Source organism: Odocoileus virginianus, chromosome 21 (assembly GCF_023699985.2).
Source record: "Odocoileus virginianus isolate 20LAN1187 ecotype Illinois chromosome 21, Ovbor_1.2, whole genome shotgun sequence".
Taxonomy (NCBI): domain Eukaryota; kingdom Metazoa; phylum Chordata; class Mammalia; order Artiodactyla; family Cervidae; genus Odocoileus; species Odocoileus virginianus.
In genome coordinates, this window is record NC_069694.1 from 6,906,270 (window position 1) to 6,925,917 (window position 19,648).

The 19,648-nt window shown below is 45.0% G+C and overlaps 1 protein-coding gene across 3 annotated transcripts in view; it reads right to left on the reverse strand.

Annotated features, from left to right (window-relative positions):
• Nucleotides 1-14,128: 14,128 nt before the first annotated feature.
• The window catches only part of RHOH (ras homolog family member H), a 49,766-nt gene continuing 44,246 nt past the window's right edge, over nt 14,129-19,648 (reverse strand). For all 3 annotated transcript variants that reach the window (XM_070451994.1, XM_020878976.2, XM_070451995.1), the window contains exons 2-3: nt 18,341-18,461; nt 14,129-18,041 (exon numbers count right to left, since the gene is read on the reverse strand). In XM_070451994.1, the coding sequence (XP_070308095.1) occupies nt 17,250-17,825 (576 nt within the window). In that variant the 5' untranslated portion in view covers nt 17,826-18,041; nt 18,341-18,461 and the 3' untranslated portion in view covers nt 14,129-17,249. The remainder of the gene's footprint in view (nt 18,042-18,340; nt 18,462-19,648) is intronic.

Here is a 19,648-nt window from a genome sequence, read left to right on the forward strand (position 1 = left end):
GGAGAAGCTACATAATTTGCCTTTGTTCACACAGCTAACAAATGGCCATGAAAGAACTTAAACTCAGATCCATTGGATAATGATAAAACCTGGCTTTTGACCTTCCTACCATACACTCTTGATGTAAATTTATGAAACATCCTAGGGAAGCATGTTACATATCCAAAGAGGCTGGAAGGGACATGTTAAAAGATTAGTGACAGGACATTTTATGTTATTACTTTGGGTAGGTAGTATAGGTTCCAAAACAAACTTCATTTTTGAAACACTGTTTCCTACTTGCTGGGAAGAAAAACAAAAAAAAAAAGTTTTGCTTTTTTAAAACTTGTTCTTAACTCATAAAACTTACAGTCATGCTATATCAGCTCAGAGCACCAGAAGGGACATCCAAGGTTACAGGAACCAGTCACCTCCTTTCATAATTGAAGATCCTGCAGCTGGCAGAACAGACGGTCATGGCCACACAGTGCTTTAGTCCAAGCTTAATTTTGCAAGTCCTTGGTTAATTCTCTCCTGGCCCCTTCCACAGAGCTTTAATCTCTGTTCAGATGATTCTTGGAAGCGCTGAAAAAGTCACCTGCCCTCTCCCCATCTCTGTCTCCCCCCCTCCCTCCCCCAACCCCCCACCAACCACATCCTCAGTCCCTCGGTCAGGTCATCTGTCAAGCTGTTTGTATTTGCTGGGCCGCCTGCTTTCATAGCGCTCCACACGCAGGTGCAGGAAGGGCTGCAGGTGAGAGCTTTGATCAGGTGGAGAGAGGCTCCCCCAAACCTCAGCTATTTTCAGCTCACCACATTCCAGGTAGTCTCATCACTCTGCCGCAGTCAGTGGGTCTCCCCCACCCTTTGGCCACCAACAACTGCAGCTGAGATGTCTGCAGACCTGCATCTCCAAACTTCGCAAGGATTCATGAAGTAGTAAAGGAATGAAATATAATTATACAAAATACAGAGATCTGTAGAAATACAGCTGATGAAGGCCCATTCTTTGACATTTCAGTGAGATCCAATCGAAAAATTCAGTTCGACCCAACTGAACACATTCTAATCAAGTTTTTGCCAATGCCTTTCAGATGAAAGGGCTGTTGATAAGGTTACTATTATGTTAATAAATCCAACAACCAGTTCTCAGTTGTCTTCCAGTTGAAACCCAGTAGCATCTGACACAGTTGAAGACAGGGTAAGTGACCAGGTAATATTGTCACTTGGCTGAGAGGTTCATCAATGCCCCAGTGACAAAGTTTTAGTAGTTAACACCAAAGTGGGCCAGTGTTCTTTGTAGTTGTTAAACATTTGCTTGTGTTGAAGTGGTGTGGACATGCCCCTCTATGAAATAAGTTCAGTTCTTTTTACCAGTCTTTAGGAAGTATCATATTTTTCAAGTCATATAAATCTCTCAACAGAAATCTGTTAACGTCTAAGCGGATGTAATATAACTACCACTCACACACCTGCCACTTGGTGAGAGTCTGCTATGCATCAGGGATTACACAGTCCAGTGATTAAGGTCACAGACTTCCTGGAACCTTCTGGAGCCTCACCACCTAGGTTCAAATTCTGGCTCTGAGGCTAACCGGCTTAGAGAACAAGAGAAATATACAACATGTAAGGCTATCTCGAGCAGTTGCCTAAGTTGTTCACTGCAGAAAAGTACTCAGCCAATAAGTGAGTGGTAGCTACAATTATACCCACAGTCCTTTCACCAAGCCCTGTGTCCAGTGTGAGATTATGCCCACCTGAAGCAGGGGGCTCTGCTTGCAGAAGTGTGTGCCTGTGAGACCTCTAATATACACAAAGGTGTCAGATGGCCTAGCAGCAACCCTGAAATTGGGTTCTCAAGGAGGCAATTCTGAAACTGGGGTCAATTAATTTCACCGTGGGATAGGTCACATTTAGAGCCTCAGTGCCACGAATACCACTTGCCACACAACACTCAGCAATATTTGCTGAGTGAATTAAACAATGTGAGAATTATCCTCATGAAAAAGTTGTAAAAGAAGTGAACAATAATCACTGTATAAACCTCAAAAAAAGTCAAAACTATTTTCTAATAACACTAAGGACTGACGGACCTATTTCTCTCATTCTCTGCAAGTGTTCAGAGTTCATCGATGTGGTTCAGATTTTACATTGCAACTAACCTTTAAGAAATTATAACATCAATTGTTGGAGTACTTTCAAAGAAAAAATATCCACAATGATCTAAAAAGCCTATTAAAGTGCTTCTCTTTGTTCATGTGAAGCTGAATTTTCTTCGTATGTTGCATCCAAAACTACACATTGCAAATTGTGCCAGATTGACTGCAGAAGCAGACCAAGACCCAGCGATCATTCATTAAGTTAGACATTAAAGCAAACTGCAAAAATGCAAAACAATGGTAATCTTCTCATTAAAATTTCTGTTTAGGAAAATATTTTTGAATCAAGAATGTGTCATTTATGTTCATGGTGAATGGATTTATCATTACTTTAAGTGAATATATAAATATTTTGTCATTTATCCATTGTAATTTTAGTTTGGTTAGCAGTAATAACTATAACTCACATCAACAAAAGCTCTTTAGATTTTTCAGTGATTTTTAACAGTGTAAAGTGGCCCCAAGACAAAAAAAGAAAGTTTGAGAATTGCAGATTTAAAGCAAACTAGGTTATCAGAATCATCTAGGGAACTTGGTAAAAATACAGAATCTGGGCCCCACCCGTCTAGATTCTAATTCAGTAGAGCTAGAATAGAGCTCTGAGAATTTGTATTTTATAAGAACTCTCCCAGTAATTCTGATTATCAGTCACTGGTAAAAACAATAAAAATATTGAAAGTTTGAGAAAATACAGCCCCAGCGGAGGCGTGCACTACAATTGTCAGAGAAGGCTTCAGTTATCCAACAAAGGTTTACCAAGCACATACTAACTTCCAGGCAATATTGAGATCGCTGGCCAGACACAAACCATGTCCTGAAGAAGCTCACTGGCCAACGGGAGAGGTGAAGAGGGAAGGCAAGACCCCCTATACACAGTCATGGGGTCTGTGGCGGGGGAAACGGGGCGCTGTGGCAACGCAGAAGCAGGGCACGCCACGTCAGAGGGCTGGCCTTAAATGGTGGGAAGGTTCTGGAAAGCTGAGGGGAAAGGGGTAACAAGGACCTAAGTTAAGATAAAAAGAGACTGATGGTCATGATGTCATGGTCATGATGTTCGTGCGGCAGGCAGTACACTGGCCAATCCAGCTGGATTGGAGGACTAGCTAGAGAACATAACAAGGTAAGGTCAGGGAGGTTGGCTGGGCCAGACAACAGAGGGCTTTGACACCGATGAGCTGCCTGGAGTTTGGTGGAGATACAATGAAAGATACACTTTAGGATTGTAACTCTGGTGACATATGGAAGATGAGGGATGAAGAACGGGACTGCCTACTAGTTGGCAATTAGAATAATGTGATTCTGGGGGCCATCCAAGCCAGGTAGGATGTTCGGTGGCAGTGTTCATGCTCAAGGTCTAAAAGAAATTAAATAATCTCCTGAAAATCAGACAGTGGGATAAAATTAATTTCATAAACCCTCCCTGAACTTTCTACATCCCTTTCGTTTGGATTCTGTGAATCATTTGATAGCAGCAGCTTTTGAAATTTGAGGCTCGTAGACTCCTTTGAGAATCTGATGAAAGCTTTAGACACTCTCTCCACAATGGGGGAGGCAGGGAATGAATTAAAGCAAAAAGTTATGTGTGCCTAGGCAGGATTTTCTCCACTCTCAGATCCCTTTTACCCTCTTATCTTTTTCTTCTTTTCCTTTCTGAAAGAGGTGCTGTTTGGTAAGAAGGGGAAAAAAAGATTCTTTCAGCAGAACAAGGCACCAGAGTTTTCCTGTAAGAGGCAGTATTAGTAGCAGAAATGTTGGGGGTAGAAAGTTCACTTTGAAGTCCAGGAAGCCTCTTCCTGGGGAGCCAAAAGAAGCAATACAAGGGGGAACAGAGACGGAGCCCAAGTTTGGTGAAAGAGGAGGGGAGAACTCAGTTATACAGGGTTTGACTGATGCCTCGTGGAGCAAGTAAAGGCTGTAGGCCATGAGCAGAGGGACTGCCTAGAAGTAAGGCTTTCTTTCTGGAAACGCACTGTATCTTTACCTCCACCAGACATGGTAGCCGTAACCCAGGGCCGCTTTTACATCTTACACCAGTTTCTTGGAAGCCTCATCTTTCACAGCATTTGGGAACCGTCGTCCTCCAGCCAGACGTGCTGGTCACAGTCGTGTAGGCTGTTCCCTGAACCAAACTCTAGGCAGAGGGCCAGTGGAGACCGGAGAGAGGCCCACACGTACTGAGTCTGCCGCGCTCAGCGGGGCCAATGTGCACCCAGGGCAGGCGCCATTTTCTAATCCTCACACGGGTGCCCCGCGGGCTGGCTTCGCTGTCCCACCTGCATAACACGCTTTCTCTTCTGCTGCCTTCTCCTCTGCTATGGGGAGAGGGGTCTATGGCAGAGAACGGTCAGGGTATACGTCTCCACAATACTACGTGGTCTGGGAACACTGGCCAGACTCCTGTCTCCCCTCCTCACGTTGCCTTGACTCCACCCTTCCATCTCACCCTCACGCCTGTTCCAGAGCCTCTTACACACAGACTCTACTCTCTCAGAAAAAATAAACTGAGGTTGAAGGAGAAAAATTATTCACTACCTGACAAGTGTGCTTCTTCTACCAAGAGACCGCCCTTCCCCCTCAGCCCGAACCTCGAGGAGCGAAGAGAAAAGCTGTGAAAAAGGACAGCCCATAACCGGCGCCCGAGTAACAGCCGCAGCGCTGAAACCGCAGGAGACCGCTGCCTTCCCCCACAGCTGTGGGGCGAGTCGGCCTGGCTGGCTTCCAGATCACACACCTGCTGTGAGTCTCTCAGCCAGAAGTGGCCCCGGGCGGGTTCGAGCGTAATGCCCTCCCCTCGACCTCAGGGGGAGACTTCAAGGTGTGGGAAATGGAGTGTTACCCCGTCAGCCAGCAAGCCTGGCCGACTTCCCCACTTCGGGCTGCCCCCTCCTCCCCCGAGGGACTGGGCTTTTGCTGCCCGGGGTAGTTCCCTTCCTGAGCCCCCTGCTGGAGTCTGTCCCTTCCAGTCATTCCCGCCAGAGCAAGCTAAGACCCAGAGCTTGACTTGGAGCAGAGTTACTCGGGAGCACAGGCCTTTTGACTGCAAGGAGACCCAGAGTCCACAGGCATCGTCTTAACTCGTTACTGACCAGGGGAATTTTTGCAGAAACTTATGCCTGTGGCCGGCAATTTGTTATGTAAGTGAATATTGAAACGTCTCCAGTTAATAACGTTTGGGTAACAAAAGACACCTTGATATATATTAATACATCTCTGGTCAATAATGTGATGACAATGGTGAACGCTCAAGGTGCACACGTTACTTACCAAACATTTTCCGTCCAATGTCTCACCTAATTCCCACAACCTGAGGTATTTTGCTCTCCATTTCATAGATGAAATGAAACTCAGAAATATTACAAAGCTTGCTCAAGGTCACAAGTTCCTGCCAACTCCCCAACCCATCAAAACTGTCTCCTCCTTTCTTAGACATGATCGTGTGGCAAACTGCTGTGGGCTTTCTTCAAGGGAAGAGGTCTCTAGGAGTCCATTTCAAAGATTTACACGTGATAGGAATGGCCAGATAATCAGACTAGAAAAGGGAAGAAAAGAATGTATGGCTAAATGTCAACTACACAGTTGTCTAACGGTCAACAGGGGATGGGGGGAAGGAAGTGCGAGGGTGACTGGTTTCCCAGAACAAGTCTCAATCCCATTACAGTCTATCAGAAAGTTGTGTAGGTGTTTTATCAGGAGCATTGATTTTCTCCCCAGTAAGAGGTTTTGAATGACATCACACACAGAAAGAATCTGTCCCAGACCAGGTCTAAGACAATTTTTCTTTCCAATGCTATTATGATGAACATCAAGTTATCTTTGTGTATCCCGGGACTGTTGAAATTTAATTATGTAAAAATAACATATAATCATGGTGTTACAGTAAACCTGAGAAAGTCAGGATCAACCTATATGCCCAGCCTGTAACAGGTGTTTAATAAATGTTTATTGAGAGAATGAATCAGCAAATGAATGAACTTTTCCAAACAGAGACGGGACAAGTGAACTAGATCAAAGTTACTCAAAGTGTGATCCAAAGATCAGGCAGGGCAGGTCTGCAAAGTGTTACTGGACCACAGCAAGATAAGCAGAAAAATCAAGAGTATGTATTTAGAAAGTTTTTTAGCAATTCGATAATGTCTATTGCATCTACAAATAAAAATAGGACTTGCATTTTGTGTTTTTTTACTTCATTTTTTCCTATTAAATCTTTGTCTTCTTCTTTCACAAATTCATTGCACTTTTAAGCAGTCTTGGCCTGCAATGATTGGAAATAAAGAAAAAGAAAAGGTCTTTTACCACAGTGGTTTAATCAGAAAGATCACAAACCCACTGGAGAGGCCAGATGATTTTCTTACATGACAAGTTCCATTCTGAAAGCCTCCTGGAAGAGATGAGACCCTGAGTCTGTCCTACACACACCTCCAGCCAGTCAGCTGTAACAGCAGACTCACCCAAGGTGACTGTCATTCTTTGGAGGGGAGGGAAATAGAGGTGTCCACTCAAGGGTCCTCATCAAACAGCTTCCCAAAGCCATGCCATGGCTCAGAGGCTCAGCGGCCCTCATGCTCTCCTCCCTCCCCCACCCCCAAACTTCAGAATGAACCAGGGAGAACCAGAGGCGTTAGCATCAAAGCGGAGCAAAATCCGAAGCTCTGTGTTGTGGCAGGATGGGGGTTTTCTTCCCCCCTCAGCCTCTTTCCTTCCTCCCCAAGACCCCCTCCCAGCCCTTCCTGGGAGGAAGTCTGGTAAAATGGAAGAAAGTGACTGTGAAAGCCTAACATCAAATACTTCTGACAGGTGTCAATAGTAACCAAGGAAAGGTGTGTTTGTTTCAGAGCTGTTTCACTTTGAAGGGCTTAAGCCTCCACTGGAGACCTTCTGCATGGAGTCCAAGCCTGCAGGAAGGGCAGAGAAAGTAGAAAAAGATGGGATGACAGGGAGGGGAACGATGGTCAGAGAAGACCAGAGAAAAAAGACCTGGATGCATGGTCGTCAAACTCTGTGACGAACTTACAGGTAGCTTGATAGGAAAGCAAGAACTCTCTGGACTTCATACCTGTCGTACTAAGACTTTTCTTTCTAGGACTGGAGTTCCTACAGCACCCCCTGCCCAGTTATGTAACAGGAGCTGGAGTGTGAAACCGAACAGGTGGAACCATTCTTGGAAGTGTAGTGTCAGGAGCATAAGCTTGCCCCACATAGCCTGGACTGAATCCTGACTCTTACACAGGCTAGGTGTCTGACCTTGGGGAAGTTTCCTCATCTGTAAAATGGGGATAATAATATTAACTTCATCTTGGGTGCTTACAAGAAAATTAATTAACATACATAAAGCACATGGTGTCAGATATATCTGTGGTTTTTACTACAGCTTTAAGCAAGGCCACACACACACACACACACACACATCCCAAAGTTCAGTAGACGCCCATAGATGCAATTAACAAATATGTGGTTTCAGGTTCCTGGGAAAAATCTGAAATAGTTACCACGCTGCTTTACATACAACGGCATAGGAGTATGTATATTCATTAATATGCTGGCATTGACAGCTGTTCCCAGTACAGTGATATTTAAGAGGCAGATTGGAAATCAGATTGGACCTCATGATCCCATTTTTGCAAAGATACACACATACATGTGTAAGAAAAATTCTGGAGGGGTAAATACAGAAAAAAATGGTTTAACAGTGATAAGCAGTGTTATCAATAATAATTAAAACAGTGATTTTAATTATTGTCTTTTGTTCTGCTTTTTTCTAATTTTTTTAAGCAACAAGGATGCAATACTTGTATAATCTGGGAAGACAGGCATAGAAATACATATCTCGGCTTCCCTGGTGGGTCAGTGGTAAAGAATCTGCCTGACAATACAGGAGACATGGATTCCATCCCTAATCCAAGAAGATCCCACCTGCCGTGGAACAGCAAAGCCCATGTGCCACAACTATTGAGCCTGTGCTCTAGAATCCAGGACCTGCAACTACTGAGCCCGCATGCCACAAATACTGAAGCCCACCCGCCCTGGAGTCCGTGCTCCCCAGCGAGGGAAGCCGCCGCAGTGAGAAGTTGGTGCACCGCAGCTAGAGAGTAACCCCCACTCGCCACAGCTAGAGAAAAGCCCGCGCAGCGGCAGAGACCCAATGCAGTCAGAAATAAACAAAACTTGTATTAAAAAAAAGAAATACATATCTATGTAAAGAATCTCTTTCCTTCATGCCTCTTTTAACCTGTCCTGACCAGGCTGGTTTGCTGATTTCCCTTCTGAGCATTTGGGTGGGGGAAGGAAGAGTGTGTCTCTGGTTTCCCCTGAGCCCATGAAAGCCCAGCTCTGAGTCTTCGGGGCTCACAGCGCTGGTTGTTGAGCTTGTTAATAACATGCGAGGCAGCGCTGCTGACCCGCTGCTGCGTCCTATGCCTTCCTGCTCCTCTACTCTTTCTGGTTTCACGTGTTGGCCTTGCCCGCTGACATTTTCTTTTTTTTTTTTTATCACCTGCCAATGTCCCTGACATTTTAAGCAAAAGGTAAACCTTTAAAATTCCATCATTGAAACCTGAAACAAGTAAACACAGAGTCCAAATCTCAAAGGTAGAGCTTGGGAGGTCTGAGGCCTGAGGGAAGTTGGAAGAGCTCCTGAGAGCCAAGACCTGACCTCCAGGTCTCGGCTTTGCCGGCAGCTCTGCGTCTTGGGCAGCTACGGGAGTCAGTTTCTTCATCTGCAAAGTGATAAGCTTGGGCCAAATCCTCCCTGAGATCCCTTCCACCTCCAAACACGTGAGTCTAGTAACAGCACATTAATAATAATGTAACAATTATAGTATAATATGTAAGCAGTGATACTATACAGTATAATAATTAAAACAATAAGACAAAAATAATAGAGAACACAAGAATAACACAATAGAATCAACACAACCATGTTGATTTAGATATTAGACCCTCAATAGAAGCATATACTCTAACAGAAGGAGAGAAAAAAAGTTAGTGTGAGTTTGCATGCAGTGTACAGAGAATTAGTGCAAATACGGTTGGGACCCTTACAGATAATTTCCTTCTTTCAGACTTTTCAATTTGTTGCTCAGAGGCAACCACGTAGAAGTGGGTTCAATTTTTTTAATGTGTTCGGATAATAAAGATGATAATATTAATGAGCTGGGCTTAGAAGGGACCTTACTTCTGGACAGTAACTCTGTGCACGGCCTAGACACATCACGTCACCTTCCTGACTCTCATTTCTCTCACTTCTTCACAGGGTCATCTTGAGCCTCAGATGAAATCCTGATAGAGTGGGGAAAAGGGGAGTTTGGAACCAAGAGATCTAAGCACAATCCTGATTTTGCGGAGCATTAGCTAGCTGCACATAGATGGGGTCATTTAGCATTGCCCTATAGTCAAAGATATGGCTTTTCTAGTATCATGTATGGATCACAGAGTTGGACCATAAAGAAGGCTGAGTCCTGAAGAACTGATGCTTTTGAACTGTGGTGCTGGAGAAGACTCCTGAAAGTCCTTTGGATTGCAAGGAGATCAAAGCAGTCAGTCCTAAAGAAAATCAACCCTGAATATTTACTGGAAGGACTGATGCTGAAGCTGAAGTTCCAATACTTTGGCTGCCTGATGTGAAGAGTTGACTCATTGGAAAAGACTCTGATGCTGGGAAAGATTGAGGGCAGGAGAAGGGGGCAGCAGAGGATGAGATGGTTGGCTGGCATCACTGATTCCATGGGGATGAATTTGAGCAAATTCCAGGAGGTGGTGGATGACAGGGGAGCCTGGTGTGCTGCAATCCACGGGGTTGCAGAGTCAGACAAGACTTAGCAACTGAACAACAGCAACAACCTTCCTGAGTCTTAGCTTCCTGGCCTGTAAAATGGGCCAAATAATAGCACACAGCGTTATTGTGAGGTCCTGGGAGAAAATGTGCGCAAAGTTAGAGAATGCTAAGCAAACACTGGCAATTAGTACCGAAAGACATGGAGAGGCACTTTGGACACATTTAAAGTGCTCTATAAATGAATATGTGGGGTGGTGATCATGGAGACTGATTCACTCAGGAAATAGAGGTCAGGGTCTACTATTAGCAAGGCCCCATTTCAGATGCTGGAGCAACCGGAGATGGATGACAGGGGTACCCGGCTGCAGAAGGAAATGATGAGGAGGACAAAACGGGGAGGGAGAGAGATATTTGAGAAGTACACACGTGCAGTGATTTATTGAAGACTTTCTGAAAACTTAAAAAAAAATAGCTTCAATCAAAAATCCTCAGTAAATCTTTAGTTCCCTGAAATGATGGCTTTACCATCCAACAACTGCCCTTCGGTTAATTCCAGTGACTCACTCGTAAATTACACCCCTGCCTGTTTCCCTCTGCATGAAAGTTCCACAGACAGAAGACAGATTGGGCAGCTTGCTATGCTTTATTTAAACAACCCGGCCGTAAAGGGCAAGTACTTCAGCTGCGTCAGTAGATGGGCTCCGGTGTGCTGTAGCCCTGCTCTTTCTCAAGCCTGTGCTGCCATACACGCACCAATTCTTGGAACAGGTCCACAGAACGCAGCAGGCAAGCTCTTGGCTCTCCTTTGCGGCCTATCTCTTCTGTGAGTTCTAAGTCACTTCCTTCCTTGTTTTCAGAATCCGTTGGAAACCACTTGCTCGTGTAAGCCCCCAGCATCAACCTGCTTCTGTAAACTGTGTCACTTTTCTGAGCCAGTCTGCTAATTCATCCCTCGGAACAGCCCTAACCCAACAGGGCTGGAATTGCCAGATGGGCTGGAATCCCCAGGTAAGTCCGTCATTTCTGGAGGGAACTGAGTAGTGAACACTGATTACTGTGAAAAGCATGAATGTCCTTTTTTGAGGCCGGCAAAGTTAAATTTGCTCTCTTTTTCAGAGGGGTGGTTTATTTTTAAACAGTGCAGTCTGTCTACATTAGCCAGGCTTCTCCTCACTTCAGAGAATAAACTACCAAATGTCCTCTCTCTCTTTTCCTAATTTGTTTCTTTATAGCACTGATCACACATCCACAGTTATCAGGTTTGTTTACATAATTATTATCTGCACTTACACAGCTATCCCTACCTAACTAGATCCTAAGCTCCACAGAAGCAGTAGCTTTGGCTATTTTCAGTCTTGGTGCCAAGAAGGTCATGGTCCAATGGTGGCATGAAAATATAAACACATAATTATGAAATAACATCATAAATCCAGTGATGGAGAAATGCTCAGATCGATATCTCTTTTAGTGATGGAGTTCTCTACTTTCTTTGACTCACCCCCTTTAAAGAACATCAAGTTTTAGGTGCTTGCTCATGTCCAGTTATTTGTGAACCCATGGACTGTAGCCTGCCAGGCTCCTCTATCCATGGACTTCTCCAAGCAAGAATACTGGAGTGGGTAGCCATTCCCTTCTCCAGGGAGTCTTCCTGACCCAGGAATCAAACTCGGGTCTCCTGCACTGCAGGCAGGTTCTTAACCGTCTGAGCTGTGATGGAAGCACAAGGAGCCTCGTAAATGATGGATGAATAAATAAGGGACGGGAGGCTCTGTAGATCTCTTCAGGAAGGCACTGAAAGCCATCTGTGTTGTGCTAAGAGAGAATACTGCAAGTTACAAAGCACAGGAAACCTGGATTGGAAAGTGAGCTTATGAAAAGTGAAGAAGTGAAACAAAACCTCTCTGCTCATGCAGCTGAGAGAAATAGAATCCAAAGGGTGGTAGCGAGAATGAGGTGGACCCTGTCTGCCGCAAGCTCACAGAGCTTCGGTAAGGTCACTTAACAGTCCAGGATTATAATGTCTTCGTCCCCTGAAGAACCTCCCAGCTCTGAGATACACAATATGCCAACTGAACGATACAGCTGCCATCTGTTGAAAACTTACTATGTGCCAGTCATACTGCAGCCTTTGCCTGTATTCATTCTTTTCTTTAACCCTTGCCACCTTCTGATGCTATTTTCTCCATTTTACAGATGAGGAAATTGATGCACAAAGAGAGTTAACTTGCACAAGGCTGCCAGGCTAGTGAGTGGCAGAGCTGGAATTCAAATTCTGGTAATTTGACTGTACAACCTGAACTTAAACAAAAAAACCTAAACTGTTTAGATTATGAAATAGATCAGGCACACAAGAGTGCATAAAACACATAAGAAGAGTTTTGAGTGCTCACTGACTGCCCACACATACAGATGACCTTGAATATTTGGTGAGTATACCAACCAAAATCCCATAGAAACCAAATTTATTCCAGATGGTTCAGATGAAGAGATGTGAATGAAGGCACGACTGGGAGAGGTCTGGATTAAGGCAACATCCCAAGACTAGCACCAGCAGGACCTCCTATAGGACTGAGAGACAGAGGAAATACAGTCCAGAGGCCCTGCGGAGATATGGAGAAGCCGCTCAGCAGGTGGAAGGGACTCTATGGACAAGCATCGCCCAGGCAGGAAACAAATAGGAAAAAATGCCCAACTCTTCTCTCATCCTACCCTCTGACTTCCAGACAGTCTCCCAGCAGCTGCATCCCAGTGAAAGCCAGTCTGGAAGAGACCCTGGGTGATGCAGACCGAGGATTAGCCTCTCAGCCACAGGGGAGGGCAGTCAAGGGTGGAAAATGGAGATGGGGGGGGGTGGGGACAACCAGCAGAGACCACCACGAGCATGTGATAGGAACCATCTGAGACTTTCTCATAGGAAAAGCGGCAAAAGGAAGCTCACGAAGGAAGACTGCCAAGCCCTAATCATCAGCATATAACGAGTCATTTTCACCATCTTAGCTAAGGTAGCAAGTGTAATGAACATTAAATATAATTCACCATACAATTTTTAACTGGTGGAGTTTCATTACACCAAAATTACACTTTGGAAAGTAAAGATGCAAGGAAAATATCTCTATGTATTAGTCTGAGCCTCGGTTTCTCATCAAAAGAAAGAGAATAATATCTACCTTATGAGTAGTTCTGAGGATTTAACTAGACGGTGTATGTAAAGTTTGGCCTAGCACAAACTTGGAACCAGTAGGAATTAAATATAGTTTGTTGCTATTATCATTATGTGCCATTTTACTCATCTTACCCTATTTAGCCCTGCAACAAACAGCACCTGTTTCTGCGTAATTCCCCATTATGTGGGCCAGTATCAACAAGTCCTAGAATATTCTGATTGGACCTAGATTCTTCAGCCCATGTATCTGCATAGAGGTCCACCCAAACCATGAAAACAGAACCATGAACCATAGTTCACAGACATAAAACATTTCCACAGTCACTACTGTAGGAATTCTTAGAGAAATCCAGGAATTAATATCTGCTTTAATTTAGAGAAACTGAGGCTGAAAGACACATGACACAGACTTTGTGACTCCAATATATGTCACAACCATCTGCCTCTTAACTCCCACATTATGGCGGTCTATCTACCGTTAAGGATTAAGTTCTATGTCAGGACACGGACACCTTTGTAAACGATGGTGCTCCATGACTTAGATGGGTCCCTTTCTCATTGCCAGGAAGAAAAATAAAAAGGTAGGACAAAGATCAGACTTGGAATATTTTATTAAAAATCAGTTTTAAAATACAGGCCACTTGACTGGTAGGGCTGGGGCCTACAAGGTTATATGAGATCACGTGTGGCAAAGATATACAGTCAGGCTGCTCTCGACATGGCGGTTTTGAGCACAGCTTTGAAGTTCAGCAAACACACTCGAGACTCCTGGTGCTGCCACTCACCTGCTGAGGGGCCTTCGACTCATCCGTCAGTGTGCTGGGCCTCGGTTTCCCCACGTAGGATGGTACTCACACCATGTGGTGAGATAACAACACTCAAGTGTTTGGCACAGGACCTGGCATTTCCAAAGCCCTCAACAAATGATAACTGTTGGAGTGCTTTCTACTTTCTCATCACTCAGCCTAATTTCATTGCACTAGCTTCTACCACCACATTTTGTCAGGATAAAGTAAAAGAAAATGGGATGAGTTATTCAACCACTCAAACCAACTCTTCAGTGTAAAACAAGAGCATATTTAATGTTGCTATTTAGGATCGTTAAGAATCAACATACAATTTTAAAAATTAATTTAAGAAAAAAAAAGTACTGCAAGTTTTGAAGTGTAAGAAACAAATACTGGAGTCCAGGCAGAAGAAATAGATATACAGTTACGTAGAACATTCACGCAGAATACATTGCATGAATTCTAACAAAATGACCTCTTTTCACTTCTTCCCTCCCCTGCCCCCACCCCCACGAGGTGGGGTTCCTTCCCATAACCACTTTCAACACAAGAGCCCAAATCTTGTCCTTCTCTCCAGTTCAACGTGACTTTGTTCAACTTCAATTCTTTCCCTGAGCTGGGCCCTGGAACCCTGAGGTGTGGCTCTGACTTCAAGCACTATCATCTAGTTGGGGAGACAGACACCGATTGGCCTCAGTTTCTGCCAGGTCCCATCACTGGGGAGGGTTTCCACATAGAGTCCTGTTCTCAGATGAGAGGGTGCCCAGAGGGAGTCCTTGAATTTGGCCCCAGCCAACAGACAGGGGACTCATCTACATGCCCAGTCGAAGGCAAAGTCATTAGGCTGTGTCTCTCTGGACGTCCCTTCCTGCCCTGCTTCTACTGTGGAATCATCTCCTCTTCCCTCAGAGTCAGTTGCCCTTCCCGTTTTCAGATCCCTACCTCCGCCACCCACCATCCCACCAATCTCCCTTCAACAAGAAAGAAAGAAAAGCTTGAAAACAGCCCATTTTGTCATTAGAAATTTATTCCTGCTATCACAGTAAATGGGGCTTCCCTGGTGGCTCAGAAGATAAAGAATCTGCCTGCAGTGTGGGAAACACAGCTTAGATCCCTGGGTGGGAAGATTCCCTAGAGAAGGAAATGGCAACCCACTCCAACATTCTTGCTTGGAGAATCCCATGGACGGAGGAGTCTGGCGGGCTACAGTCCATAAGGTCGCACGGGGTTGGACACAGCTGAAACGACTTAGCATGCATGTAGTGCTCTCAGGCTTCTCCGGTAGCTCAGAAGGTAAAGAATCTGCCTGCAACACGGGAGACCCAGGTTGGATCCCTGGGTGGGAAGATCCCTTGGGAGAAGGGAACGGTACCCCACTCTAGTATTCTTGCCTGGAGAATTCCAGGGACAGAGGAGTCTGGCAGACTACAGTCCATGTGGTTGGAGAGAGTCGGACACGCCAGACCAATACCTACCACCCTAAAGACTGGCCCTGACGGAAAACCTGCATGAGTTATTTAAGCCCATTTGCGATTGTTGGAGAAGAGGAGGAAGGTCAACAAGCATCTCAGGAGGAGATGTGCTGCCATCACTGGCCCTGCCTGGCCAGCTCTGAAGGCCTCCACTCCCAGGATGCCCAACATAGGAAGGTGGATCGAGTAGCTCTCATGTCACGGGAAACAGATAACACAGAGGCGAGGACGGCCATGGGGCTGGAGAGCTGGAGCTGCTGGGTCCGGGCAGATGTGTCTGCCCCAGGGAAGTGAGGGAACCTCAGGCTCAAAGACCCAGGCCCCGGGTCCAGCTGTCTTACTGGAGGTGGGTGAGAGAGGAGGAAAGAGAGAGAAGGCAGTGTGAAGATGAGCACACTTCTGATTTTGACACTGATTAGCGCTATAAAGAATTGACCACATAAGGAAACTAGAAAATTGGTTTGGTTACGTCAGTGTAAGTCTAACCATAGTCATTTGTGCCAGCTGCCTTACCAGTGGTGTGTAATGTTGTGTTGCACTCTAACAGTGATGGACTTTAATAAACGTGGTTCAGAGTAGTTCTAGGTTTTATTTAATTAAGGAAGTAAATGCAACATATGGGTTCCAGGCTTCGCAATTTCTTAAGTAACATAGTCCTCTGTTTTCAGCTTTAATAGATGGTTAATACTGTTGTTTTTAAGCTATCAGGTAGAATGGGGGGGGGGGGGGTGTTCCTATTGATTCAGTTTTTCCCCTGATAACTTTTTATTACAATTGCTATACAGTTTTCCTGTTACCTGTCCTTGGAATTTGTGATTTTTTTCCACTCAGATGTTTCATACTCCTGAAATAATAAAAGCTATAAATTCCCTTTTTTCCTTTAAACACATATCATTCATGTAGACACGGCCCCAATTATTCTGATTAGACCCTCAAATTAATGAATTATGTTGCATGCTAGCTCAGTTTAGAGCTCAAACAACAAATCTGCTAAATCACCATTATGGAGAACTTTGAGCCTGCTCTTTCATCAGACCTACAATAAGCTAGGAAGCAGGCAGGAAGCAGGCAAAGTGCAGCAGTCTCTGAAATGAAAGTAAGACTTCCTCACATCCGTTCCAAGTTCCGCGGTTATCACTTAGAGCAGTCTGATTCTTTACCTGATAAGTGTTCCTTCAGTCTGTTTCAGTGAATGACAGAATACTTACTGTATAATTGAAATTCTTTGGGTCAAAAGCAATACCATAAGAAATAGTTTTTTTCAATAATTACAGAGACATAAAATAATAGTCGTTTAAAAATCATTAGGCAGTGTTATAGTAACCTTATGTCATTTAACTGTATTTTATACATACAACTCTGAACAACAAATGAGTGGAAAATTAATTGCAAGGATCAGTTTACAGTGATTTTAAAATTGTTACCTAATAAAATCTAACAGGCGAGTGTGATTTCAACAAAATTACTACTTCAGGTGAAAATGCTAACACTATGAACATATGTCAGAGCCCTGTGAGGTCATTTCAGTCACACATCAGTTTGTGAGCAGGGAGGAAAAGACTCCAAGTGTGAAAACTAATTATATACAAATGCTGTTCATTTGTTATTATTTAAATAAGCTGTGTCTTTAAATATGGTATTCTTTGGAAAACTCACTTCATTGTGGTTTTTGAATCAAAGATGAAATAGTCATTACAGTGTCCCAAGGAATCTTCTGATTGTACTGGGCAAAGAGTTCATTCGTAGAGTACATATTATAAAAACATCCAGTGGCCAAGTCCCATCAACAACTGTATCCGGTAGTGAAAGCCAGTCAGGCCATGCCCAGAAAGAGCATCAGTCCTTTGCTGGCTTGCCTGCTCTCTCTGTCCCAGTCGGTCTTTGTGGTGAGTGAATGTGGGATGAAGTCTCTGGGGTTTAGAGGATCTTGCACTCGTTGATGGAGAAGAACCTCCTCCTGTTGCGTCTCCGGGCTTGGTTCACGGCAGTTCGGACGGCACACTCAAACACCTGCTGGACGCCCCGGTTGCTGAGGGCCGAGCACTCCAGGTAGCCTTTGGCTCTCACATCCTGGGCCAGTCTCTTCCCTTCGATGGCGTTGACGCAGGAGGCCCGATGGGGCCCCACTTCCCGCTGGTCTGTCTGGGTGGCCACCACCAGCACGGGGGTGCACGGCAGGTTGCTCCTGACTTCCCCGATCCACTTGTTCTTCAGGTTCAGGAAGGAGTTGTGGTTGGCCACGGAGTAGCACATCAACACCACGTCCGCCTGCTGGTAGGACAGAGGGCGGATGCTCCTGAAGGCATCGTTGCCGGCGGTGTCCCAGAGGCCCAGGCTGATCTGGATCCCGTCCATGAAAACGTCTACACCTGTATTTTCATATACTGTAGGCTTATAAGCTTCAGGGAAGGTTTCGGAGGTGAAACGTACCAGCAGAGACGTTTTCCCCACAGCAGAGTCTCCCACCAACACACACTTGATGGAACTCAGCATCTTCGCGGCCCAGACTCCTAGTTAGAAGTTCAGAATCCTGGGGAGGAGAGCCCTCAGTGGGCTACTGAGACAAACGCCATTCGACACGGGGAAGGACGGCCAGACGGCTTTGTGTTCTCAGGACCTCTGACAGCCGCTTGCAGGATGTTACTTCTTCCGGTCCATCCAAGGGAGACACACAGTCTACTCTGAAAGTATCCAAAGGCTGGTGTTCAACTGGAACAAGGAAGAGAAGTGGAGAAAGTGAGTCTTTTTTCCCTTTTTTGATGACAGGGATCTTCCTCATTGGCAAACGGATCAATGAAGGGTCCCATCTCTGTGGAGCCGCCCGACCCCGCTTGTCTAAGCCTCTCTTACCCCAGCAGCAAAAGCTTGAATCTGTTATACCCCAGCATTGGAACCCACAACTCCACCCAGTCAAGAAGCAGAAGCTGATTTGATCTCTAAAATCAGCCCAGCGATAAAAATACAAGCAGCTGCTCTGGCGGTAACATGAAAAAGACCTCAATAGCAACCTGGTGTGAATGAGACGTGTTCGAACAGCTCTCTCTGGCCTTCTGCTCCAAGAAGTGGGGACCACAGCTGACAGAGGTCTCCGCCGCTTCAGTTTCTAATGGATCCCAGCCACTTTGGAAACTGCAAAAGAGAGCAATGTGATGAGCCTCAGATTCTATGAGCACTTCCTTTCATTTATTGACTCATCAGCTAGTGTTTGGTTTATGAGGGAATTTGTACTGAGGTCAGAGAGAAGAAATCACCAAGACTTTAAAAATTTGCTGTGGTTTTTTCCCTTGAGGTGTTTCCAAAAACTTGCTACAAATGTAATGGAAAGGGCACTGTCCTTGGCATTTTCTGCATCTCAAGTCAGACTCCATTACCTATGCAACAACACGGCTTTGCTTAATCTGTAGCCCCAGTTTAGTCATCTGCAAGATTGTGATAAATTTAGGAGCCACTTCTCAGAGATCTTGTGGGGATAAAATTGTTTCTCTATTTTCTGAACAGCTACCTATATATCAGGAACTCTGCTAGGCTTCTGGTTAAACAAAATAAAGTGCTTAAAAGCAGCTGTATTCTGTGCCTGTCACTTAAACAAGGAGCATAAATATGACGGCATCTAAATTTCATGAAAGGGTGAAATAACTTCTCATTCGCTGCAGGTGAAAGAGCTCCAGATGATGAGATCAGCCTGGAGACGGTATCCTGTCTGCTGGAGGAAGGCATCACAAGGCCAGCCCGGCTTCAGACAAGGGAAAGGTCTTTTGGACCAAACTTCAAAGTAAAGGTTATTAGTACAATCTGGGCTTATAACCTCCTCCACTGGCAATCTTCCTGACAGGTCACATGTAAAGTAATGTAAAACAGATCTATAGGATATGTCTACTTCAAAACATAATTTTTAAAAATCACTCCTCTAAATTCAGAGTCCATCTACAGTCTCTGTTTAATAAGACATAATAACCTTTACTGTTTTCCCTGGTAGCTCAACTGGTAAAGAATCTGCCAACAATGCAGGAGACCCCGGTTTGACTCCTGGGTCGGGAAGATCCCCTGGAGAAGGGAAGGGCTCCCCACGCCAGTATTCCTGGGCTTCCCTGGTGGCTCAGATGGTAAAGAGTCCACCTGCAATGTGAGAGATCTGGGTTCAATCCCTGAGTTGGGAAGATGCCCTGGAGGAGGGCATGGCAACCCACTCCAGTATTCTTGCCTGGAGAGTCCCCATGGACAGAGGAGCCTGGTGGGCTACAGTCCATGGGGTCACAGAGAGTCAGACATGACTGAGCGACTAACCATAGCCCAGCAGCCTTTACAAATGAGTTGAT